The 27,354-nt window shown below is 42.2% G+C and overlaps 1 protein-coding gene across 4 annotated transcripts in view; it reads right to left on the reverse strand.

The window, feature by feature from the left end:
• Positions 1 to 27,113, reverse strand: part of veph1 (ventricular zone expressed PH domain-containing 1) — a 451,519-nt gene extending 424,406 nt beyond the window's left edge. For 3 of the 4 annotated variants that reach the window (XM_070883557.1, XM_070883556.1, XM_070883558.1), the window contains exons 1-3: positions 26,433 to 27,113; positions 10,081 to 10,388; positions 864 to 1,079 (exon numbers count right to left, since the gene is read on the reverse strand). In XM_070883557.1, the coding sequence (XP_070739658.1) occupies positions 864 to 1,079; positions 10,081 to 10,368 (504 nt within the window). In that variant the 5' untranslated portion in view covers positions 10,369 to 10,388; positions 26,433 to 27,113. The remainder of the gene's footprint in view (positions 1 to 863; positions 1,080 to 10,080; positions 10,389 to 26,432) is intronic. The other variant, XM_070883555.1, reaches the window with a different exon arrangement.
• Positions 27,114 to 27,354: the final 241 nt, after the last annotated feature.

A 27,354-nucleotide genomic window follows, 5' to 3' on the forward strand; every position in this document is an offset into this window, starting at 1 on the left:
GATCAGTTAATAAATCTTTCCCTTTTGAACCATTTTTAAAGCTTGGAGAATATCTTTATATAAAAGCTTAGGAAACTGTAAAGAATGAATGCTTGCGCATTGTCTGAGGTAATTTTTGTTTATTGAAATTTATGCAAAACAGTAAACTCATGAACAAGTACATACAAGCATAGATTTTGCACTTCTGTGCTTTTGGTGGAGGCTGGGAGAGCCTGTGACTTTTCTGTCCTTTATTTACCCTTAAATGCTTTAAGGCAGAAACATAAATACAGTAACTGGCTGATGATGGGCAAGGAAGTGGTGAGTACCCAAGGGTGCAAATGAGACTGTGGATGAGTGTAGGGAGGAGCCTGACTGGTAGGAATGCAATGAGGGGTTGGAGCTTGATGATTCAAAAGAGGCTAAAGGCAGTTAGTGTCCCATTCTCCGAGGTTCCCCTCCCTCACAAGTCTGCTAGACCTTGCTCTTCCCCAGTACTGCCAGATCCCAGTAATCACCTCTCCCCAATAGGGCAAAACCTGCTCCACAATCTACTGGACCGCAGGAACCTTCCAGCCCATACTTCCAACCCTCACACCCCAGTCCCAGGACCAGACCAGGAGATATGCTAGTTATAAAAATATCCTACTATGCTGGCATGAAATGTAATCATTTTAAATCAGAGGTATCTCATTTCAATACTGTTGTCAGAAAAATTTGCATCGAACAACATTTTTGTCACCTTATTAAATTACACTTAAATACTTTCATGCCATTTGGAAATAATTTCACAATGTTCGAGAGTCAAAACAAATTTATAAAAGTAAACCTAACTGGATTAATTTTTTTTCACACACTATTAAGTGCTATTGCTCGTAACTTACTTGAAAGATGCAACTCATTATATCAGAAACGATTTTAGCATGTGGAGTGTCTTCATCCTTGCTGACTGGTTTCAGATTATGCTCTAAGCAGGATTCCCACAATGTTACTAGAGCCTTTCCATGCTTCTCAATAGATTTTGTCTTCCTAATGGCAGTCGTGATTCGAGTAATGCAGATCTCTACCACTGCCTGATCATTATCATTCGTCAGATAGTCCTAACCAGGCAGAAAAACAAAATATCATCGCATTACTAACCTGCTAAAGTTAAAAACATTTTTATTCATTGCCTGGCCACTGAGCCCACTGTAAATAAATCTGATTTATTTTGTCATTTTATTGCAAATCCCCAAGTGGGGATTTAGGTTAAAACAATGTCGGTTGTTACAGCTTGTGACAAGTAAGAGCTATGGCTTACATATAATTACATAGAAATTACAAGAAACAAGCAGTTTGGCCTAACCTGTCCATGTTAGTCTTTATACTCTATGTGAACAGTAGTCCTAATCCCAAGTGCTCTCCCTGTTTCCATATCCCATTCCTTCAACCATTTATCTGAACTATTCCTAAAAGTCCATGTCATGTATCTTACATTATTATATATAGCTGTATCCTAACATGCTATACATGACTGTAATAAAATATGACCTGTAACCACCAGCATACCTTACCACCGGGGGTGCACTTGCAAGAGACAGGTATATAAGGACAGGTCTCAGGCAAGTGCAGCATTCCAGAGCTGTGAAATAAAGGTGCAGGTCCAGAGTGACCTTGACTTCACTACATGCCTCATGTGAATCTGTACTGAGGGGACAGGACTTTACAGTGGCGACGAGTTACGAGATTACAGAATCCACAGAATGGCAAACAACGGATCAGATGAAAAGTACAATGCTGGAGACAATTGGGAGGACTTTATAGAAAGGCTCCAGCAAAGCTTTGCAACCAAAGACTGGTTAGGAGATGACAAAGCAGACAAGAGAAGAGCCCATCTCTTGACCAGCTGTGGCTCGAATATATACACTTTAATGAAGGATCTGTTGGCACCCAAGAAACCAGCAAGCAAGTCATTTGAAGAATTGAGCACACTGGTAAGAAACCACCTGAAGCCAGCAAGCAGCCTACACATGGCCAGACACAGGTTCTACAACTACAGACGCTGTGTGGGCCAGAGCATACCCGACTTCGTGGCGGAACTTCAGAGGTTGGCTAGTTTATGTGAGTTCTCCGATGAACTGAGGAGAAAAATGCTGAGAGACTTTTTCATTGAAGGAATAGGCCATGCAGGCATATTCCGAAAGCTCAGAGACCAAGAACCTGACCTTAGAGGCAGCAGCACTGGTTGCACACACATTCTTGGTAGGGGAAGAGGAAACGAGGTTGATTTACAATGCAGGTATGACAACTAATGAAATATCGGAACAAGAAGTTCACAGCATTAAACAAGCTGCTACCTCCACACACAGACAAAACCGGGAGAACAGGCTCTCGACAGCAGGCAGTGGCGCCAGAAGCCATCAGGGCCACCTCATCAACCCACAATGCGAGCAATCAACTACAAACTGAGAAGCTCAAGAGAGATCAGCCAGACGCAACTCATTCTTTGCAAGCAGTCTGTGCTGGAGGTGTGGGGGTGGGCACTCGTCAAGGGGATGTCGATTTCAGCAGGCTGTTTGCAGGAACTGTGAATATAGAGGGCATTTGACCCGCAATTGCAAAAAAATGGCAGCTCGGCTGGTATACGAATCGGATGGGTCAGAAAGCGGACCAGAAGACGGTGGGGACAGTACCCGGGACACCGATATACAGCGGGTCAACACGATCAATGGCCACTGCTCCTACAACAGGACGCCTCCTATAATGATGAGGGTCCTACTCAATGGGATATCTGTCAACATGGAGCTGGATACGGGAGCGAGTCAATCTCTCATGGGCGCTCAACAATTTGAACAATTGTGGCCGCATAAAAGAGACAGACCAAAACTCACAAGGGTCGACACCAAACTAAGGACCTATACCAAAGAAATCGTACCAGTCCTTGGCAGCGCCATGCTCTCTGTCACACACAAAGGGACAGTGAACCGACTTCCCCTGTGGATTGTCCCCGGAGACGGCTGGCAAAACTAAACTGGAAATGTGATGATGTCCATGCCATGTCATGAGAGGAACGGACCTCCTGTCAACAGTTATAAAGCGATTTGAACATCTCTTTCAGCCAGGTGTGGGCACTTTCAAAGGGGCCAAAGGGGCCAAAGTCAAAATCTACATCATACAGGATGCTAGACCGGTCCATCACAAGGCCAGAGCTGTACCGTATGTGATGAGGGAAAAGATTGAACACGAACTAGACAGGCTTCTGCGGGAAGGCATTATATCACCTGTGAAATTTAGCGACTGGGCAAGTCCCATCGTCCCAGTCATGAAGCCTGAGGGATCCGTACGAATCTGTGGGGACTACAAATCTACCATAAACAGAGTCTCTCTACAGGACCAGTACCCGCTGCCCAGAACGGAGGACTTATTTGTCACATTGGCTGGAGGTAAACTTTTCTCAAAACTGGACCTCACATCTGCGCATATGACGCAAGAATTGACCGAGGAATCCAAGCTACTCACAACCATCAACACACATCGAGGCCTTTTCATGTACAATCGATGTCCATTCGGCATCAGGTCGGCAGCTGCCATATTCCAGCGCAACATGGAGAGTCTGCTCAAGTCCATCCCAGGGACGGTTGTATTTCAAAACGACATACTTATCACGGGCAGGGATACCGACTCCCATCTCCGTAATTTGGAGGAAGTACTAAAGCGGTTGGATCGGGTAGGCCGACGAGTCAAGAAATCCAAGTGCCTGTTTTTCGCACCAGAGTTTGAATTTTTAGGCAGAAGGATTGCCGCTGATGGAATCCGCCCAACAGAGTCCAAAACAGAAGCAATTCGCCTGGTACCCAGGCCCCGGAATGTCTCAGAACTGCGCACCTTTCTCGGGCTACTCAATTACTTTGGGAACTTTATGCAGAACTTAAGCATGCTGCTGGAGCCTCTCCACGTGCTACTCAGGAAGGGGCGTGATTGGTTTTGGGGGGACGCCCAGGAACGCGCCTTCAATAAAGGCACGCAACCTTCTGTGTTCCAACAGTGTTTTGACTTTCTTTGATCCAGGTAAAAAGCTAGTTCTCACATGCGATGCATCAGCATATGGGGTCGGGTGCGTTTTGCAACATGTCAATAGTGCGGGCAAATTACAATCCATAGCTTATGCCTCCAGGTCACTTTCACGGGCGGAGCGCGGGTACGGAATGGTAGAGAAGGAGGCACTCGCATGCGTGTACGGTGTCAAAAAGATGCACCAATACCTTTTCGGGGCCAAGTTTGCATTAGAAACCGACCACAAGCCCCTCACGTCCCTCCTATCCGAGAGCAAGGCAATAAATGCCAACGCCTCGGCATGAATTCAACAGTGGGCACTCATACCATAAGGCACAGACAACTGTGCCGATGTGCTCAGCAGGCTACCCCTGGCGACCACGGAAGGGTCTGACGAACAGGACTGTGAGATAGTCATGGCAATCAATGCCTTTGAGTCCACAGGTTCGCCCATGACGGCTCGCCAAATCAGAGCCTGGACGGCCAGCGACCCCCCGTTATTCTTAGTAAAAAGATGTGTCCTAACCGGTGACTCGCAGAGGCTCACGATGCCTGCCCCGGGGAATTAAAACCCTTTCACAGGCGCATGCATGAGTTATCACTACAAGCAGGCTGCCTGATGTGGGGCAGCCGAGTAGTCATGCCACTGCGAGGCAGAGAGGTATTTGTCCGGGAGCTCCACCTCGAGCACCCGGGATCGTTCTCATGAAGGCCATAGCCAGATTCCACATCTGGTGGCCTGGTATTGACGCGGACTTGGAGCTCTGCGTCCGAAGGTGCACCATTTGTGCCCAACTCAGCAATGCCCTCAGGGAGGCTCCCCTGAGCCCCTGGCCTACCAAACCGTGGTCGCGGGTGCACGTAGACTATGCGGGCCCATTCATGGGCAAAATGTTCCTCATAGTTGTAGATGCATTTTCAAAGTGGATCGAATGCACCATTTTAAACTCGAGCACAACCTCCACCACTGTGGAGAGTCTCGCAACCATGTTTGCAACGCACGGAATCCCTGACATATTGGTCAGTGACAATGGTCCGTGTTTCACCAGCGCAGAATTCCAAGATTTTATAATTGACCACGGCATAAATCACGTCAAGACAGCATCGTTCAAGCCAGCCTCCAATGGCCAGGCAGAGAGAGCAGTGCAAATCATTAAACAAGGCATGCTTAAAATCCAAGGTCCCACGCTGCAGCTGGCATACAGATCTCTTCCGCACTCACTGACTGGGATCCCCCCCGCGCAAATGTTGATGAAAAGGACTTTACAAACAAGGCTCTCATTAATCCTCCCAGATATGCACGAAATCGTTGAGGCAAAGCGCCGTAAGCTGACTGAGTACCATGACAGAAATTTTAGGGGGAGATGGAATGGCTTGCAGGGACAGTAACGGGCAAGGAAGGAAACAGGCTACTGGTAGTACAAATGGACAATGGCAAAACCTGCCGGAGGCATGTAGACCAAGTCAAAAGCAGATTTACCAACACTGCGGAACCAGAGGCAGACTACAATGTGGAACTCGCACCACACCTGGTGGACAGACGGAGGGAACAACCTGAGGAAAGGGCAATCCCAACAGACAGCCCAGGCGAGATACCAGCAACCACACCCAAAGAAAAATAGACACCAAGGCAAACAACTGAACCACAACTCAGACACTCCACGCGAAAGCATAGACCACTTGAGAGACTGAACCTATAAAGACAATAAGACCTTGGGGGAGGGTGATGTCATTAATCTTATGTATAATAATGTAACTGTATCCTAACATGCTATACATGACTGTAATAAGATATGACCTGTAACCACCAGCATACCTTACCACCAGGGGTGCACTTGCAAGAGACAGGTATATAAGGACAGGTCTCAGGCAAGTGCAGCATTCCAGAGCTGTGAAATAAAGGTGCCAGTCCAGAGTGACCTTGACTTCACTACATGCCTCGTGTGAATCTGTACTGAGGGGACATGGTCCCTCTACTGCAATCATTTCAAAGTATTGTTAAATGAAATCCGAATATAGAATAATTAAAATTACTGCGACTTTACATATACACACTGGTACACATAGAATAGTTATTTAACACTTAGTCTCGAATAGTTTGCTGCAGATTAAGTTTTTGCTATCTTGTACCCAGACAGATAGTGAGCACCTTGCTGGGCTTTTTATAAATAATACTCATAATCCCTCACACTTTCCTTACAAAATATGAGATCACTTTAGTTCCAGTCAATCCTTCAATGAGGATATCATTAAACAAGTAGTTGATGTTCATGTCATCTAAAATACTTCCATATACCAACATGCAAGATTGGTATTGAAAAGATAAGTATATGTGGTTACATCGGAGTGAATGGGTGTGCTAGAGTCTGAACATTTGTTTTTCTCACTATCTATCGGGCCGCCTGGGTGTAAAACTAGCATTATGAATCAGTCACACATTATAGAAAATGCACAATTTTAATTTCCACTGAGTTCAATGAAAATTAGGCGTTTAAAATACCAGTTTCACACCGATTGTGGCAAGTTGAAAATCTACCCAATGCTTCCCAGTAAAATCTGACATGATCAATTCAGTGAATTGTTCCATTACAAATAGAACTTCTTTGGAGCTAAAGTGATCTCATATTTTGTAAGGAAAGTGTGAGGGATAATGGTCTCTATCTGTCTGGGTGAGATTGACAGCGAAAGTGAAAGAACACTATCTAAAATCCATGAGGACATTACCAACAGCTTGTATTTATATAGCGCTTTTAGAAGCATAGAAAATAGGAGCAGTAGTAGGCCATTCGGCCCTTCAAGTCTGCACCGCCATTCAATATGATCATGGCTGATCCTCTATCTCAACACCATATTCCCGGTTTTTCCCATACCGCTCGATGTCTTTTTTGTCTAGAAATCCATCTATCTCCTCTTAAATATATTGAGTGACTTGGCCTCCACAGCCTTCTGTGGTAGAGAATTCCACAGGTTCACCATCGAGTGAAAAAATTTCTCCTCATCTCAGTCCTAAATTTCCTACCCCAGATCCTGAGACTGTGACCCAATGTTCTCGACTTCCCAGCCAGGGGAAATATCCTCCCCGCATCCAGTCTATCCAACCTTGTCAGAATTTTATACGTTTCAATGAGATCCCCTCTCATTCTTCTAAACTCGAATGAATACAGGCCTAGTTGACCCAATTTCTCCTCATAAGACAGTCCTGTCATCCCAGGAATCAGTCTTGTGAACCTTTGCTGCATTCCTTCTACAGCAAGTACATCCTTTCTGTCATGTATGTAGACCATGTATACTAACTGTATAGTCACATAAGGTGTGCCACCAGAGGGCACTGCGGTGGGAGACCTGAGGGTCACCTGCATAGGTGTGCAGGACCCTGTATAAAAGGCTGCCCACTATGCTTGTGCCTCACTCTGGAGTTACAATAAATGGGACTAAGGTCACAACAGCTCAAGTACAATACTAGACCTCGTGGAGTCAATCATAAGAGTATTAAAGATGTAACACTTTCTTAGGTAAGGAGACCAAAACTGCACACAATACTCCGGGTGCGGTCTCACCAAGGTCCTGTATAACTAGTTGAACATAGTTAACACAGTAAAACATCCCAAGGCATTTCACAGGAGTGTTACCAAACAAAATTTGACACTGAGCCACAGTGGACAGAGCTTGGTCAAAGAGAGTTAGGTTTTAAGGAGCATCTTAAGAGAAGAAAAAGAAGTAGAGAGTTGGAGAGGCTTAGGAAGGGAACTGTAGAGCTTCGGGCCTGGCAGATGAAGGCATGCCACCAACAGATAAGTGAATAAAATCAGGGATGCTCAGGCGGCCCGAATTACAGGAACACAGATATCGAAGAGGGTTGTGGGCTGCAGGACATTACAGAGATAGGGAGGGGGGGGAAGGTCATGAAGGGATTTGAAAACAAGGATGAGAATTTTCAAATCGAGGCGTTGCTTAACCGGGAGCCACTGTAAGTCAGCGAACACTGGTGCGAGTTAGAACACGGGTTGCCGCATTTTGGCTGACTTCAAGTTTACGGGGGGTAGAACGTGGGATGTCGGCCAGGCGTGCATTGAAATAGTCAAGTCTAGAGGTAACAAAGGCATGGATGAGGTTTCAGCAGCAGGTGAGCTGAGGCAGAGTCGGATGATATTAGAAAGAGGCGGTTTTAGTAATTGGGAGGATATGTAGTTGGAAGCACATTTTGGGATCAAATATTACACCAAAGTTGTGAACAGTCTGGTTCAGTCTTAGACAGAAATTGGGAAGAAGGATGGAGTCAGTTCCTAGGGAACGGAGTTTGTGGCGAGGACCGAAGATAATTGCTTCGATCTTCCCAATATTTAATTGGAGAAAATTTCTGTTCATCCAGAACTGGATGTCAGACAAGCAGTCTGACAATTTAGAGACTGTGGAAGGGTCGAGAGAAGTGATAGTGAGGTAGAGTGTCAGCGTATATGTGGAAACCGACACTGTGTTTTCGGATGATGTTGCTGAGGGGCAGCATGTCGATGAGAAATAGGAGGGGGCCAAGGATAGGTCCTTGGAGGACACCAGAGGTAACGATGCGGGAGCGGGAAGAGAAACCATTGCTGGAGATTTTCTGGCTACGATTAGATAGATAAGAATGGAACCAGGCGAGTTCAGTCCCACCCAGCTGGCCAATGGTAGAGAGGCGTTGAAGAAGGATGGAGTGGCCAACCGTGTCAAAGGCTGCAGACAAGCCACAGTTATATAGGATGTCATTTGTGACTTTGATGAGAGTCGTTTCAATACTGTGACAGGGTCAGAAACTGGATTGGAGGGATTCAAACATGGAGTTCTGGAAAAGATGGGCACAGATTTGGGAGGCAACAACACGTTCAAGGACTTGAGGTGGTAGTTTGCAAGGACAAAGGGGATCAAGGATTGTTTTTTTTTTTGAGGAGAGGGGTGATGACGGCAGATTTGAAGGAGAGGAACAGTACCCGAGGAGAGAGAACTGTTAACAATATCAACTAACATAGGAGCCAGGAAAGGAAGCTGGTGGTCAGCAGTTCAGTGGGAGTAGGGTCGAGGGAGCAGGAGGTGGGTCTCGTGGACAAGATGAGCATGGAGAGGGCACTAGGGGAGATCGGAGAGAAACTGGAGAAAGACGCGAGTTCAGGGCTAGGGCAGGAGGAACCCGAGAGGAAGTTTGGCCCCGTGGGTTAGGGGAAGGGAGGGAAGTTGCAGAGGCAGCTGTTTGGATGGTCTCAATATTAGTGACAAAGAAATCCATGAGCTCCTTGCACATGTTGTTGGAGGTGAGAGTGGAGGAGACAGGGGAGAGGGGGTTATGATGATGGTTTGCAATAGAGAAAAGAAGCCAGGGGTTATCTTTGCATTCCAGAATGATCCTGGAATAGTGAGCAGTTTTGGCAGAGGAGAGCAGGACCCGATAATGCTTTGTGTGGCCCAGCCAGATCTGGAGGTGAATGACTAAACCAATTATCCACCACATCTGTTTAAGTCTGCTTCCCTTAGACTTAAGGGAGCGGAGATGAGGACTGTACCATGGCAACAGTCAGGGTGAGAGAAATGGTTTTACCGTTCACTAGGCATCAAAAATCCATTACTAAAAGAGATTTATTTTGTTTTAAAATAATACTTTTAAGGAAAATAACCAATAGTTGATGATAAAGAAACAAACTTCAGATCCTGACACCAAATGTAACAGTTGCAACAGATTTCTTTTTAATTTCAAACCTGTCCTGACTGTCAATTAGCAACATAAAGCTGCCAGACATTGATGAATTAGTTACAGATGTGTCTATTATTGTCATATTATTGATTACATTGTGTTATTAAAACAATGCATACAATTTAAGTATTACAGCTTGCTTAAATATCAACTTTTAATCTATTGCCAACATCTGAGCCACAGAAAAACAGCCATATCAATTGCAATTTTTAAAAAAAATTCTCACAATGTATTCTGAATATAACACTCAAAAGGTATGCCGCTGAATGAGCTTGTTGTACTAAATTAGATCACTTTTTTTAAGGGAAGTTTCTAATATCGAATTTATGGTACTGTTTACTGACACTTACTGGTGAGGAAGATATTTCTTTTATTTGCTCAAGAGCTTCTGATAGACAATCTTCAATTTCAGTATCCTCCAAGGAGAAGAGATCTCCTGCACGAGACAGATCCCTCTGCCCGAGCACCACACTGAAAAGTTGATGCATAATGGACAATTCCAATTCAGTGTAAAAGCGACATTCGCACGTATCTGAGTTCTCAATTAAGTCAACAGCATGAGCAATTTCTTCAAAGTTTAAGAATGTGGACCAAATGTTTAAATCACTTGATGTGCCTATCTGCAAAGGTGATATCATTCCATCGTCACATCGGCCATCTGAAAAAAATAGATTACAGAATAAGACATCTGTTTTAATGCACAATGCATCATTAATCCAAATGCGATCTTTGAAAAGTACAGTGGAACACAGATAATTTCAGAGCCAATTAAAACATTTTGGAGTATAGTTATTGTTGTAATGTTATCTCATAATACTCCTGTGAAGCGCCTTGGGACACTTCAGTACGTTAAAAGCGCTATATAAATACAAGTGGTTGTTGTTGTAATGTAGGGAGATACAGCAAGTCCCACGAAGGGCAACGAGATAAATGACCAGATAATGTTCTGAAGATGTTGGTTGGGAGATAAATATTGAACAGGAGATTGGAAGAACTTCCCTGTTCTTATTCGAATGGTACCATGGGATCTTTTATGTGTCTCTGAGAAGACAGATGGGGATGCAATTTAATGTCCCATCCGAATATTCATAAGAGCATAAGAAATAGGAGCAGGATTAGGGTATAAAGCCCATCGAGCCTGCTCCGCCATTCAATAAGATCATGGCTGATCTGATCATGAACTCAGTTCCCCATAACCCTTTACTCCCTTATTGCTCAAAAATCTCTCTATCTCCACTTTAAATATATTCAAAGACCCAGCCTCCACAGCTCTCTAGGGCAGAGAATTTCACAGATTTACAAGCCCCATATTCTGAGATTATGTCCCCTAGTTTTAGTTTCCCCTATGAGTGGAAATATCCTCTCTGCATCCACCTATCGAGCTTCCTCATTATCTTATATGTTTTGATAAAATCACCTCTCATTCTTCTGAACTCCAATGTGTATAAGTTCAACCGACTCAACCCATCTTCAGAAGTCAACTCCCTTATCTCTGGAATCAAACTAGTGAACTTTCTCTCAACAGCTTCCAATGCATGTATAGCCTTCCTTAAATACAGAAATAAAAACTATACACAGTACTCCAGGTGTGGCCTCACCAATACCCTGTACAGTTGTAGCAGGACTTCTCTGCTTTTATACTCTATCCCCCTTGCAATAAAGGCCAACATTCAATTTGCCTTCCTGATTACTCGCTGTACCTGCATACTAACTTTTTGCGTTTCATGCACAAGGACACCCAGGCCCCTCTGTACTGCAACACTTTTCAATTTTTCTCCACTTAAATTGTAATTTGCTTTTGTATCTTTTCTGCCAAAGTAGATAACCTCACATTTTCCCACATTATACTGCATCTGCCAGATTTTTGCCCACTCACTTTGCCTGTCTATAATCCCTCTGCAGATTTTGTGTGTCCTCTTCACAATTTACTTACCCACTCATCTTTGTATCATTAGCAAACTTGGCTACATTACACTTGGTCCCTTCATTCAAGTCATCAATATAGATTGTAAATAGTTGAGGACCCAGCACCAATCCCTGCGGCATCCCACTTGTCACTGTTTGCCTATTGGAAAATGACCCACTGTTTTCTGTTAGTTAGCCAATCCTCAATCCATGCGAATATATTATCCCCAATCCCACGAACTTTTATCTTGTGCAGTAACCTTTTATGTGGCACCTTATCGAATGCCTCCTGGAAATCCAAATACACCACAACCACATTGTTCCCGCTTATCCACCCTTCTCGCCACATCCTCAAAGAACTCCAGCAAATTTGTCAAACATGATTTCTTCTTCATAAAACCATGCTGACTCTGCTTGATTGAATTATGCTTTTCTAAATGTCCTGCTACTGCTTCCTTAATAATGGACTCCAGCATTTTGCCAACGACAGATGTTAGGCTAACTGGTCTATAGTTTCCTGCTTTTTGTCTGCCTCCTTTTATAAATAGGGGCGTTACATTTGCAGTTTTCCAATCTGCTGGGACCACTCCAGCAGCCAGGGAATTTTGGTAGATTACAACCAATACATCCACTATCTCTGCAGCCACCTCTTTTAAGACTCTAGGATGTAAGCCATCAGGTCCAGGGAACTTGTCTGCTTTTAGTCCCATTATTTTACAAGTACTACTTCATTAGTGATTGTGATTGTATTAATTTCCTCCCTCGCTATAGCCCCTTGATTATCAACTATTGGGATGTTTTTAGTGTCTTCTATCGTGAAGACAGGTACAAAATATTTGTTCAACATCTCTGCCATTTCCATGTTCTCCATTATTAATTCCCCAGTCTCATCCTCTAAGGGACCAACATTCACTTTAGCCACTCTTTTCCTTTTTATGTATCTGTAGAAACTCTTACTATCTGTTTTTATATTTCGTGCTAGTTTACTTTCATAATCTATCTTCCCTCTCGATCATTTTTTTTAGTCATTCTTTGCTGGCTTTTAGAAAAGTTTCCCAATCCTCTGGCCTCCCATTAGTCTTGGCCACATTGTATGCCCTAGTTTTCAATTTGACACCCTCCCTTATTTCCTGAGTTAGCCACGGATGGTTATCCCTTCTCTTACAGTCTTTCCTTCTCATTGGGATATAATTATGTTGCGAGTTATGGAACAGCTCCTTAAATGTCTGCCACTCCTCATTAACCATCCCATACTTTTATTTTCTCAGTCCATTTCAGCCAACTCTGCCCTCATACCTTTGTAGTCTCCTTTATTTAAGCTTAGGACTCTGGTTTGAGAACCAACTTTCTCACCCTCCAACTGAATTTGAAATTCAACCATGTTATGGTAACTCCTTCCTAGAGGATCCTTTACAATGAAATCATTTATTAATTCTGTCTCATTACACAAGGATTCAGATCCTTGACAGAAGCAGCTGGTGAATGAAAGGTTTAACTTTGCTTTTGTTTCCAATCAAATCAAATGCCATAGGTGAGTGGCAAAGTTCATGTGAGTTTCTTTTCAGTTTAATGATTTAAGGAGGAGACTTGATTAAGCAGCATATGTAAAAGGTCAGGAAGGCTGGAATGTTACAACAGAAGGAACCATAGTTGTGGTCTGAATACTGAGATACAAAACTCACCCAGTTAGCACTGTAAACCCTTCAGTGAAAGAGCAAACAAGCTGTTTGGTCAGGCTGGCACTTGAAAGAGCCAATCAATCCAAACAGAAGCTCTGCAAGACATTATTTCATATTTGACCCTCCATTTTTGTCAGTATCTGCTGTCTAAATGGTCCAGACAGATTGGTTGCTGCTCAAAAGTGAAAGATTCAAAAACAATTTCCTCAGCCATTGAGGATATAGTTGTAATAGTCTTAGATCAATGGCCTAGAAGTCCCGGCCTCCCCGGATCCATACTGAGTGTGTATGGACTCGGAAAGGCATCGCAAAAGCCGGTTTTCAATGCACAATGCGCATGTGCTGAAAACCAGCTTTACCGATCTGTCGAGCTCTGGCTTGACAGATCCTCTGTATCCCCACGGCCAGGACATTCGCATGGGCAAGATTGCGGTATTGACCCATCACTTGCCCAGCAAATGTCCTGAAAACTCTTGCATCTGATAAAAGCAGGCACATAGCCTATTTTTACAGGCGCAAGAGTATTAAAACATACAAAATCATCGTAAAATAACGTTTTAAGAACACATTTTATTGTTAGAAACCCTCCCCACTAAGTTTATTTTAAACCCTAATTAAAAAACCTTTTTTTTTTAAATCGAAAAAATATATAGATTTTTTTTATAAGACATTAATAACTTTAATTTAAATTAATCTTAAATATGTGGTGTATTTTTTCTATTTTTTATTTTTGTTTTGGGTGTTTGGGGGCTGTTTCTCAATCATAATGAGAAATCCTACTTACAGAGTTCCCATTATTATGAATGAGAAAATACTGTACCTGGATTGGCTTCCCAGAACCATGTGACTCCAGCTCCAGCTTATGGATGTCCAGACGTGCACGCGCTCTGACGCGCAGTGAGTGGAGGCCTCAGGAGCTGTATCTCTCTTGGGCGCAGCAGGAACAGGTAGGTGCCCATCTTTTTTCCTTTTTTCTGTCGTTTGTCCGCGAGAAAAATGACAGAAAACTGCCAACTGCACCTCCCACTGAGCTTAATGATAAAGGAGGTCCATGCATACACACAGACATACATACATGTAGCCTACTGGTACAGGAATATTGGTAAATTCACAACAACTAAAGAAATTATGTCATTAAAAAAAGAAAATGCTGGAAACTCTTTTTGGAGTTTATCTGCAAAAACAAAAGACATTAAACCGTGCCACCCTACCTGGGTGACACACCAGACATTTACAAGGCCCTTTTTTTTCCTTTTTTTTAATTTTTTTTTTGTGTTTTTCTTTTTATTTTGTGGTTTTTTTTGGGCACTAAAATCACAATTTTTCCCCAGTGCCCCCTATAAAAGGGAAGGGGGACACTAAAAGCACCGGCAATTAAAACAAATTAAACTTTAAAACGTAAAATCATACTCAGCAGGTCAGGCAGCATCTGTGGAATGATTAACCGCATTAACGTTTCAGGTCCACAACCTTTTGTCAGAACTGGAAAGAATGAGAGATATAAACGGCTGGATTTTGAACTTTTCAGATTCGGAGTGGTAATGGCGGCCCTGATACCACCTGGAACAAGTTTGCGTCCTTGTCTGCAAAATTCAGCAAAACGTGAGGTTCCATGATCAGGGGCACAAAATCAGGTGTTACTCAAGGAAGTTTTTGCGCCCAGCCAAAAATCCCGGTGTTGAAAAAGTTTTGTTGATTTAAGGAACTTCACTGTTGCTCAGTGCCCTGCAACATAACATTGTATATTGTATATTGTCTGGTTTTATTTTTGTGGGGGTGTTTTAGTTACTTTGTTGCAGCAAAATGTATGATTCATCCTTTGCCATTGGTGTCTTGTGTATCATTCCAGAGTTCACTAGAGATGTGCCTTTATAGGGGCACATAGCCTGTCCAGTATTAGCTCCATCCCTCAGTTTCCTCCTTTTAGGAGAACCGGTCCATTATGAGCTGGCGACATGCGACTCTTTGTCCGGCAGCATCTCCACGCTGCCTCCCCCGTGGATCGTGCCGCTATCCAATGGGAGCCTCTTAGTCATCCTCCTTCTCCTGAGGTGGGCATGCAATCCCCATTGGCAATGCCTGGCCCCTCATGATGGCCAAGTTGTGCAAGATGCAGCACACCGCAATGAATTCGGATACCTGGTGAGGGAAGTATTGAAGGCTGCCTCCAGCGCAGTCCAGGCATCGGTCTGCCTGTCGGAGATGGCATATCTCTGTCAGCACTTCCTTTCAGATGCGCAGCCTTCTCACACACTGCTCCTCAGAGAGCTGGAGGTATCAGTGTTGATGCCTGTAAACCCGTGGACGGAAGCCCTCCTCCCCAGACTTCTTTGGCCTCTCCTCATCCGTGGGCTGACCTGGCCAAGATCCCTTCTTCTAGCTGGGCGCCGCCTGGCAATAGCATGGAGCATGATATGCTGTCGAACTAGTAATGCCCCCATTAAATTCTCTCACTGGAGTTGCAAGGGCACTGTAATGGCATATGGCATATAAATGGCAAGTCGGAGCTTCACGCAGCGTGCTATACGCAACCATTGCATTCAATGTGACCTGCGGTGTAGGAGCCTCATCCCTCAATTTAAATATGCCGCCAATAGCACCTACTGCATCCTGGGAACAACTGGTTTATCAGACATTTCCTGGGGCAGCGTTGAATGAGACGTTAGGCCCGAATTTTGCATCCGGGGCGCTAGCACAGCATTGGACGAGGATTGACGTCATGATCTCAGTGAAACTCGAGGGTGGGACGGTAAGTTTTTGTGCCTCTACAAACCATTAACCGAAAATGCCAGTTGGGTGGTAAAAGCTGTACACCCGACGTTACATCGAGAAAAGCCATTTACCGCCCATCTGGAGCGCTAACTGAGGCACAAGTGACCCGGAAATCCAGCCCAATGGGTTTTAAGCAAGTGCAGAGGCAGGGAAAAGGGTGGGGAGGAAAGAACTAAACGGTAGGTCTTTGATAGGGTGGAAGGCAGGAGAGATTAAATGACAAAAGGGATGATGGTGCGAGGCAAAAGGAGATGGTAATGGGACAAGTTAAGAAACAAAAGGTGGGCCTAGAAGAGGTGTAAATGGGAATATCAGAATCAACAGCTGCTGTTTAAAAAATGAGAACATTGGTTATGATCTGAAATTATTGTACTCACTGTTGAGTCCAGAAGGCTGTAAAATGCCGAATCGAAAGAGGAGGTGCTGTTCCTCGAACTTATGTTGAGCTTCATTGGAACATCTTCCAACTAGGCACTTTACAGCCTTCCGATACTATATAAAAAGGAGTTGTAAAGCTCATTTATACCCAAAGTAGATTGCAAAAGGGTTTCCAAACACTGTCTTTCATCATATCCGATAGTAACTCAAACACTGTTTCGGTTACCTCCTCTGTCCTGCTGGAGTCCATTATGGGAATTATAATTGGATTCCCATGACTATTACAATAGATCTGACACTATAGTTACTGTTCGTTTCACCAGGCATTAAACTGACAAACTCATCATGTAGGCATTAGAAAGCTGTCTTCTCTACACACACTAGTTTTACTGATACTGTACTATTCATCAGTGAGCTTGACCTTCATAATCATTAACTATATTTAACAGAGTTAGAACAAAAAGGCCAGTTAGTCATACTATGGGAATAGCCACATTTTTAAGTAATAGAAAAGAATGGAAGACGCACCAACCAACATAAAAGACATGGAACACTTAAAGCAGTCATGCAATACAAAATTACTATTCAATATTCACTCCAAATGTCATATTATAAAGTAACACATAAAAGTAAATTGTAACCTGTTGTTTTGCTTTCCTGCTGAATTCTGTGAAGTAAGCTGTACCTTAATGAAAAATAAATCAAAAACTTTTGATGGAGACAAGACCCCAATTTTTGACGCAAGGGCTTCAAGCTCAACGGAATGATGCAGAGTTCTGTCTTGTGTTTGGAAAGAAAATGGAAAGTTTAAAAAAAAGAGAAAGCTTGCTAAAGAATTTGTCACAAAAATAGAGCTCTTTTAAACTTGCATTGGAGCCACTATTGGCCAGGATATTTTTCCTGATTATTAACTTCAAGATTTATGAATATCATCTTTTTAATCTATGAAGTAATAAATAAGGATGCTGAACTGAATAATATTAAAAGGGAAGAATACGATTTCAGCTGGTTAAGCTCCAGCGGTACTCATGCACATACTTGGGAGTTGCTGTGGGTGAAATGCATCTTCGGCAGTAGCACAAAATGGGCAAAGCATTTGAGCAGCCCATTTTACACTTTGCCCGATATTCTATTCCATTGACTTTAAGTCTCAGATATAACAACTAGTGCCCAGATTCTATGGGGTGGAAATTTGGTCGTTCTTCTGTTGTGGCGTTAATCCAGGCGGAGTGGTAAATTTTGCGCCGGGAAATGATTTGCACCTTCAGCCGCAAAATTCACCAGCTGGGCCCTGAGTGTGGAGTGGAGTGCTAAAGGAGGCGTTCCACACTTCTTTTAGGGTGCTAGCCTGCTGAGCACCTTAAAATCCCGAGCAAAACTTACGGCTTTGGAGCGCCCTAAGAGAGGCTTCCGTAAAAAAAATAAATTCTGAACAAAAAATACCAAAAACATTCCCAATACATTACTGACAACACATCAACATTAATCACAACCTCAGGTCGACATTACTTCACTCTCTGCAGCCGGTACAGTTGGAACGGCAAGCTTTCACAGGCAGTCCCACTAGAGGCACAAAGCAAATATTGAGCCGGTGTCACTACCAGGGCCATTGCACACCGGCTCGCCTCGCCTCGCCTCGCCTCGCCTCGCCCGGGTGGTACTGCTCTGCTCCGCGCCCCCACAAACCCGGCATGGAATATCCCGGCGGGACGCTGGGAGCTGGCCGGCCGCCCGGAAATGCTTTCCGCCGCCATTACTGCCCCTCTGGAGCGAAAACAGAGGTAGCAACAAGCCAAAAATCCAGCCCAAAAGGTATTTGGCTAAGCTGGTTTTGTCTCAATGGAGTGTGCACTCCATAACAACAAACAAAGCTTCTACCTATGTGGATTTCTCAGTAACTTATTTTGCCATCTCATAATGGTGCCTCTCAGACACATGGCTCACCAAAAAGATCAATAATGGAGACTGCCAATTAAAGATGCAACACTTTCCCATAATGTGAAATTGATTTTTTTAATGTTTATTGTTCCAAGAAACAATTCGCGGGTCTTTTCCACTTTGGAAGTATGGATTTTTTTTAAACAACCTATTTTCACTGTTTTTATGTATGTAAGAGTGAAACAGAAATGATGTACTGCATATTTGAAACATTTATACATATGTGTACTTGAGTTTAAAAAAAAGAGAATGCAATAATATACTTGCAGTTTGTTCAGAGCCCAAAACAAGTTAAATCAGGCAGCCTCCTCGTAAATCTATGCTGTAACCTCTCTATACCATGAGGAAGGATGTAAAGGCAAGAGAGTTCAAAATTGCACAAACTACTCCAACTGTGGTCTTACTGTGGTTTTATACAGATTCACCACTACATCTCAACTTTTTATATGCTATACCTCTTTCCGTAAGCAAATCAAACTAATAAGCAGGTTAAACTAAAGTACAACCAAGTACAATTATGATGTCAATGTGTTCCCTGTAAAACCAGGTTGAGAACATATTACTACTCCTACATCAAATGAAAAACAGCATGGAATGCAATTTTTTTCTTGACATTTTTTAAAAAATATTTTACAACTCAACCATTGGTTGTTAATTGCCCATTTTCTTGTTTCAATTTGTAATAATTGGTTTCTTGAAATAATTTTTGAAAACATTATATACAATTTAAGAACGTGTACTATCATCAAGCATGAATCATGCAGTAAGTACACATACACACACACACAAAGTCTACTGTGATCAGCACCAACTTGGAACTGGCCCTCAATTTATAAAAGATACTTCGTGTGACCCAAAGGATTGTTTATTGTTATGCTAAACTGTAAAATTCATAGGAGCTTGTTTTGATCAGCAAACATTCTTGCTTTCTTTGATGGAAACAAAAACAAGTAACTTTTTGGTTGTAAAATTCAAATGATAGCAGAATCATTCAGGCCAAACCTTACTGAAACTTACAAGCAGTATCTAAATAGTATGAAACAAATTACTGTTTAGAATTTTTTTTTTAATTCTCTACTGTTATTCCTTGCACCTAAAGAAACATGAGTAAGTTAGAGATATTGTTTTACCTGCACGCTAGTCCCAGTAGGCGCACTTGTGATCAACTTACTCTGAAGGTTCCTGCTGTTTTTGTATTGTAACACACAGTACACTGTAGTCATGGTTATGAGAAGTAAAAGGCAATGGAAACTTTCTGTTGAAACCATGCACTTCCAGCAATCTATTTAACTATTGTGGGCTAGGAATGCAAAGAATGCAGGCTGTAAAATCTGCCTAAAATTGAGTCTTAAGTGGCACAGTCAGCTGGTGAGTTTTGATCTGAACAAAAACAGCAATTGATTAGAATGAAGTTCCATCAAAGTTTTTGCGCAAAGCAAAGGAAGAGTTTAATTATGTGTGATAGCAACAGTCCCTGTAGTGTGTATGGCACTCCCCCTTTAAAATGAGGCCAGCAAGAGAAACAGAACTCTTTTGTATCACTACAGAGCTATCAATTCCCTGGAAAGGAGATAGATGACAGAAAAGACATTTATCAGAGAATCTGCATTTGCAATCATTTTGAAATTACTCCCATAAACACTGAACGGTGTTAAACATATTTTTATGATCAATACTTACATCTTTCTTATCGACAAGAAGCCTATTACTCAACAGTGTATTATTCATGCAATCCAATGATAATCAATATTATAGATAGGTTTACAAGAAAACATTTAATTTCAGACAATTATCGACATGAGAACTCTGCAGTTATGATAGATGATGCTACTTTACGGTGACTATTATTTTTTTCAAATTCACTATATTTAGTAATTTTGACAATGTATCTCCTTCAACGTTTGTAAAAGCCAAGACCATAATTATTTGTGTCAACTGAAGCACTTTTGTTTTTCTCCCAGGATCATTAGTCATCTATGGGGATCCCCCTTTTTGACCTGCTTCGAAGAGGAGCACTGGCATGGGTTTGCCTGGCAGGTCAGGCTGCACGATAGGGGCCCAACCCTTGTTACCCACCCATTGTTATACATTAAGGGCAACCTCTTTAAACAATATATGTTGGGCGTTATGGTCAATTGCCTCTTCCTCAGTCAGTTAACAAAAGGTAGGAAATTTAGATCATGTGTAGCTCTGACAAATGGCTCTTTTTGACGACAGGCACATTTTACGTTTCAGCATCCCAGCTCTGCAATTAACAAACAACCTCTCAGCACCAGCAGTATCTATGCAAGTGGTCATCACATGGATTCCTCCCTTGCTCACTCATCAGTACCTACCTAACTTGCTGTACTGGTGAAGCCACCTACCACACTAGCTGACCATATCACATGAACCTATTCCATCCTCCCAGCTCCATCTTGCAAAAATAGTTTGTTGTTTTTCTTGCTCTCCTGAAGATTCTTCCCCTCTCGTTTCTCTTGTTCCTTTTCCGTCCATCTCCCCCCTCCCACTTCTTTCTTCAACCTCCCATACTTTCTCTCTTCCTTTTGTTTCTGCTCACTTGCTAAACCATTTTTCATGCACTGTCTCCTCTCCTTTTCTTGGCCTTGGGCTCAGTGGATTTATTAAAATATTTTTTTTCTCAACACTTGCCCCTGCCCCCATACCATTTGGTATTGTCAAATTATGATATTTTTATCCAATAAATCTAATCACTAGGTGATTTATTTTTAACCTAAAATAACAATTCATTAGTAAACTTCATAATGGTTATTTTAAAGGAATGGAAAGATAGAGAGACTTCTTCAATGTGGATAAGTAACAGATAAAGCAGGAATGCCAATTTCTAGAAATCAGAACTGAAAAAGGTAATTTAAAATAAATGCACAGTGAAACGAGCTCATCCTTCTATTATGACGTGCAATTTCAATCTTTTACAATAAAAAACTGTCTCTACAATGTTTTAACAAAGCAATTCACACACCTTTCCAAATCATTCAGTTAAAATGTATTTGAAACACTAGTTATCCCCAATGGACCCAGAGCACTTATAAAATGGACTTGTTGTAGAAATGCTTATGGTAACTAAGACAACATAGTTTGAGAGGCAGATGTTGAGTTTGCAAGGAATTGAGTTGGGTGAGAATAGTTAAGTTTGTTGAGGAAATGAGAAAATGTGGGAGTTGCAAATAGTTTGGAGAGATTTTTGGTGAGTATTTGATGCATGGGATAAAGTAGTGAAGGGAAAGAGAGAGTGAATAACTTAAAATTCATTTCAAAGATGTGGGCCTCACTGGCCAGGCTTGCATTTGTTGCCTATCCCTGGTTGCACTGAGAAAGTGGTGGTGGCCTGCCTTCTTGAACTACGGCAATCTGTGTGGTGTAGTGGTTTTATATAACTGAGTGGCTTGTAGGCCACTTCAAAGGACAATTAAGAGTCAACTACATAACCTTGGGACTGGAGTCACATATAGACCAGACCGGATAAGGATAGCAGGTTTCCTTCCCTAAAAGGACATTAGTGAACCAATTTTGTGACTATTCACTATTCTGTTTCCTTCCCTACTCTATCCCAAGTGTCAACGATGCACCATAAATGCACTATATATGGCTGAGAAGGTTAGCAAGAGAGGATGACGGGACAGTTGGAGTTGCTGCTTGAAAGGAAACTGCGATTGGTGCCTCGAGAATACCGCAAGAGGCTCAGAAGGTACCTGTGGACATGTAAGTGGGATTCAAGCCTGGAACAATAGCAGGAGCATAGGAAGACAGAAGAGTAGTGATGGTTTGGGGGTTGGGATTAGAGACATCAAAGTACCCAAAAGAGAAGAAATGAAAGGTGGCATGTCTTAGCGACAGGAAGGGAGATGATGACAGAGAAGGGACTTCATGCACATGTAACTAGCAGATTTTATTCATGACATCTTACATCAAGTACAACTCTCTTACATATCCCTTTGATAAGACTGTAATGAAAAGCATTCTAAAGAAGCTATTCATAAGTCAGTGCATACAATATTTATGAATGTGACTGGGATCTAAATAAGGTCACTGAACATTGCGGCCTTGAGGTTTCTCCAAGGGCACCATTCAGAAAATGGCGCCCAAAATGCCTCCGACACGGCACCAATCTGGCCAAGATAAAACTGCGCCCAAGTTTCCACACAAGCTAATTAAAATAAACTCAATCATCAAATCTCCCATGAATCAGCCCAAGCAAGCAACATAATCGATTCATGATTAGAACAGGGCCAATGCGGTAACACATAGAATTTACAGCATAGAAACAGGCCATTCGGCCCAGCTGGTCTATGCCAGTGGTTATGTTCCACATGAACCTCCTCCTACTCCTCTTCATATCACCGTATCAGCAAATCCTTCTATTCCTTTCTCCCTCATGTATTTATCTAGCTTCCCCTTAAATCCACCCATGCTATTCGCCTCTACTATTCCTTGTGACAGCGAGTTCCACATTCACACCACACCGCAAAGAAGTTTCTCCTCAATCCTTTATTGGATTTATTAGTGACTACCTTATATTTATGGTCCCTTGGTTTGGATTCCCCCACAAATGGAAACATCTTCTCTACGTCTACCCTATCAAACCCCTTCATGATCTTAAAGACCTCCATCAGTTCACCCCTCAGTGTTCCCTGATAGGTATAACCTCTCAGTTCTGGTATCATCTTTGTGCCTTTTGTTGCAGTAAAGATTTTTTTTTTAAATTCCCTTCAGAGTGAGGCTGGAGACAACAAGGTAAGTAACACGTATCTCTCTTCTGTCCAGCAAACATTAAAACTTTACACAGTAATAAATTGAAAACGAGTCTGAAAGTATTTGTAACTTTTCCCTTCCTGTAGATGACTGATGTTGAAAAGAAAAGAAAAGAAAGATGCCTGCAAGAGAGCCTTCAATTTTACAGAGGAGGCCCTTCAGGTCCAGACACGTTAGGGGAGGCTGGTCACCTCATCAGAGGTGCAGCTCTCACAGGCAGTGAGAAAGCATGCATGAGCCAAGGTGGCCAAGGCACTCAGTGTCTCATCCATAGCCCCCAGGATGGCAGACTAGTGCCGTAAGAAATTCAGTGAACTGAAAATGTCAGGGAAGATAAGACATTTATTTCCAATACTTCCTGCCATGCCCAATCTGTCAGACTCAGGCGGGGCAACCGAAACAGTAACCTGTCGCAGAGGCCAGAACCCCACCCACTCCCCTCCCAAAAGATGCAAATCTCTGCAACTTTCTCTTCTCTTTCCTCTTCCTCCTCCTACTCTGGCATCACAAAGATGAGTGGAATGCCTGGAAATTATCAAATCTTCAAGTTTTTTTTTTACTAATTGATAATTTTTACTGCAGCAGGACAGGCCTAGTAGCTTCAATTAGCTGCTGGTCAACTGATTAATCCTGGATTCGTATGACCACAGGTGCCTGTGCACCCGAGAATCTGGGCGCAATTCAATGAAACCCACAAATCAGTGCAATTGGAGGACACTCACCTTTTGGGCCTGGGGCGTGACTAGGGCAGAGACTTGTTTGGGTACAAGGTTCAATGGACAGACTTAAAAGATAATGGATATTTGGCGTATTGTAGTTACGGCGGTGACTTATTTATGCCTAAAGTTCCACGATCTTTTGCACTATTTGACTTGGTTCCACCCAAATTAAGCCATTATCTGGGAAAAAAATCAAGAGGAAATAGAGAGCCTGTGTCTGAAATAGAAACAGAAATCTAACAATCCACAGAGAAAAATGAAACAAAATCAACTAGAGTTCTATTGATATGGTTACAAAATCTTTTAAACATTATAATTACACAGAATTTGTTCCATCACTCAACCCATCCCTATTTATTTCCTAGAGCAAAACATTTTATATGTAAAAAAAAAGAGGGATGGGCAAAATAAAACACAAGAGTTATTAGAGGTCATTATACAAAAGCAAATGCCAAAAACTATATCTGGATGCTTATCAGGCCTATATGCACTTATTCCTGACTTTCAAAACACCTTGTTTTGTTTCCGCAGCTCCAATAAATATCATGGCACGTTATAAATAAAAGTCCTAGGATATTATTGAATTCTACAGTCACTCCATAGTAACTGAATTAATTGTTGCAAAATACAAGGGGAAACAAGTGTTTAAAATGTTTGTACTATATAACTCTTGTAACACAAGATTTAGAATATCAGCAACTTATGGTTAAACATTCTAATGTTCTTTCACTTATTCAGAAGTATTTTATTTTGTGCTTATTCTCTGTGCTAACACACTGCCCTGTAGTCGTTTAGGATTGAAAGCAGATTCTGGATTTAGTACATTAGGTCCCAAAATGGTCGAAGTTTAAATGCTATATTTTTAAAAACACCATAATTGCATTAAGGCTTGTTTTATATGGAGACAATGTGCTCAATACTGAGACAAACACTTTGTCAAATAAAATACTGCCAAATAGGACATGTTCCAAGCATGCATGAAAAGTTTTCTTGCTTGGGCAAAGTTAAATTTTTGTATCAAATTCCTGTGTGCACTTACTGCTGAACAATGAGGACACGAGAGGGCAGTAAAAATGAACCTTCCCTTAGACTTCTGGATTCATAATCATTTCTTTTTTTCAGAAGTACTGGCAGAAGCCCCTAATTTTACTAACTGGCAACATATAGTACATCAATTTCATGCAAGTGTGACAGCATTGCATATTAAACAAAAGCACCCAGATGAATTATATAACTGAGACGTTAAACTTTTTCAATGATCTAAAACCATGATGCATCTTCTGCAGCAAGCTACTATACAGTATAATAAGTCAATTATTCCTGCAAAATTTCTTTATTATTAAATATGAAAGCTCCATAAGATTTCCAATGGAATATTTTGAGGATACTTCATTTCAGGTTGCCCCAAATATTCTTCTTGCTGTTTAAAAGATGTTATATCTCCGTGTTTAATAGCTCAAAGAAAAGGTATACAAAGTAGCTTCATGCTACCACAGGCAACATGCCTATGAAATGCCACTCTAATTTCCCAGTGGGTGAAATTAGTAAACCCCCCCAAAATATCTCGACTTATCTATACTAAAAAAGTTTTTATTCAAACTGCAAATTTACTGTAACACTCTTCGCTTCAATAAATGCAGTCAACAATAAATTCCTGTCCACTAGCAGCGAACAAAAGTACAGGTCATCAACAACAATCAGCTTTTTCACAAAATTGGATAGAGTACGGTCCCAGGGTGTCCCTGGAGAGTGAGCATGTGGTGTCTGCCAGTACACGGTGTCAGCTGTGCCTCAGTGGGTAGCACACTTGCCCCCTGAGTCAGAAGGTTGTGGGGTTCAAGTCCCCCTCCAGGGACTTAAGCACAAAAATCTATGTTGGAGTCCAGTGCAGTACTGAGGGAATGCTGCACTGTCGGAGGTGCCGTCTTTCAGATGAGACGTTAAACTGAGGCCCCGGCTGCTCTCTCAGGCGGATGTAAAAGATCCCATGGCTCTATTTCGAAGAAGAGCAGGAGTTATCCCCAGTGCCCTGGTCAATATTTATCCCTCAGTCAACATAACAAAAATAGATTATCTGGTCATGATCACATTTTTGTGGAGGCTTGCTTGTCGCAAATTGGCTGCCGCGTTTCCCATATTACAAAAGTGACTACACTCCCAAAGTACTTCATTGGTTGTAAAGCGCTTTGAGACGTCTGGTGGTTGTGAAAAGCACTATATAAATGTAAGTCTTTCTTTATGCTTGAGGTCTTCCCGACTGGTGGGCACCGAAGGCATAGTAAACATGGGCAATAACATTTTGATTTAATTTGATAAGTTTTCTTTTGTTTTACTTCTAATTTGGATTCATTGTTTCAGCCTCTTTAAAAGGGAGGCCCTTTTGATTTAAGGGACTTCTTATTGATGGCAATGTCATCCTAATTGGCAATTAAAAGGAGGCAGAGTACTGTTTTTTGTTTACTTTTCTCCTTTTCAAAAACATTTTAAAATACATTGATATTAAACATAAACATTAACACACACTTTCCCCCAGCTTACCGTGTATTTTGTGACCTCCATATTCTTGTTAAATTCTGTCAATTCTATGATGGTCCTTTCGCCAAACCAAATAACTGCTCTCATTCGCCAATTATTACAACAGAGGTAGTGAAAGTGACCTTAAGTTTCAAGCACTGTCAGTTAATGTTGTCATTTTCTTAAGTCTTTCACGTTGATATACAGCAGAAAAAATAATTTCACAAAATGTCAATTTTGAGGAACGCCATTACCATACTGGAGAATTCTACGAGAAGTCCCCGGAACGGCCAGGAATTACTCCCTGTGAACGTAACAAGAGCCACTCCACCCAGCGTTTAATACCAGAAGGGCATCCTTGGGCAGACCATTAGACACATAAAGCAGGAAACTCTGTTGTGATCCGATAGTCAGCATTTTCTGAAAATAAATGAAAGCAAAACTATTTGTCCAGTCCATATCTTTCATTTGTCCGTTAGATTTGTCTGTGACAGTTCAGTGAGGTAGTAGGACAGGTGAAAATGCTCCAGCAAGTTAGTTGACTTCAATAACTCACGTTTTCTCCAGGCTGTAGCTTTCCCAACAATCGAAAACAAAAACGCATTGAGGTTTCGTATATTTTTTTCTTCGCAGCAACAAATGGCTGAATAGTCAAACTCGGTGTTTATTGTCGTCTCAATGGTGAAAGGTCGGGCCGGCTCTGGACTGTCCCAGGAACAGCAGCAGCAGCGCCACCGAGCGCTCACACCTCACAACTGAACACCACCACTCGCGGCTGTTACAGCATCATCACAAGCAGGCCCTCGAAATCGAGGAAGACTTGCTTCCACTCTAAGAGTGAGTTCTCAGGTGACTTTACAGTCTCTGTCACAGGTGGGACAAACAGTGGTTGAAGGAAGGGGTGGGTGGCACACTCCTTCCGCTGACTGCGCTTGATTTCTGCATG

Source organism: Pristiophorus japonicus, chromosome 6, assembly GCF_044704955.1.
Source record: "Pristiophorus japonicus isolate sPriJap1 chromosome 6, sPriJap1.hap1, whole genome shotgun sequence".
Classification (NCBI taxonomy): Eukaryota; Metazoa; Chordata; class Chondrichthyes; family Pristiophoridae; genus Pristiophorus; species Pristiophorus japonicus.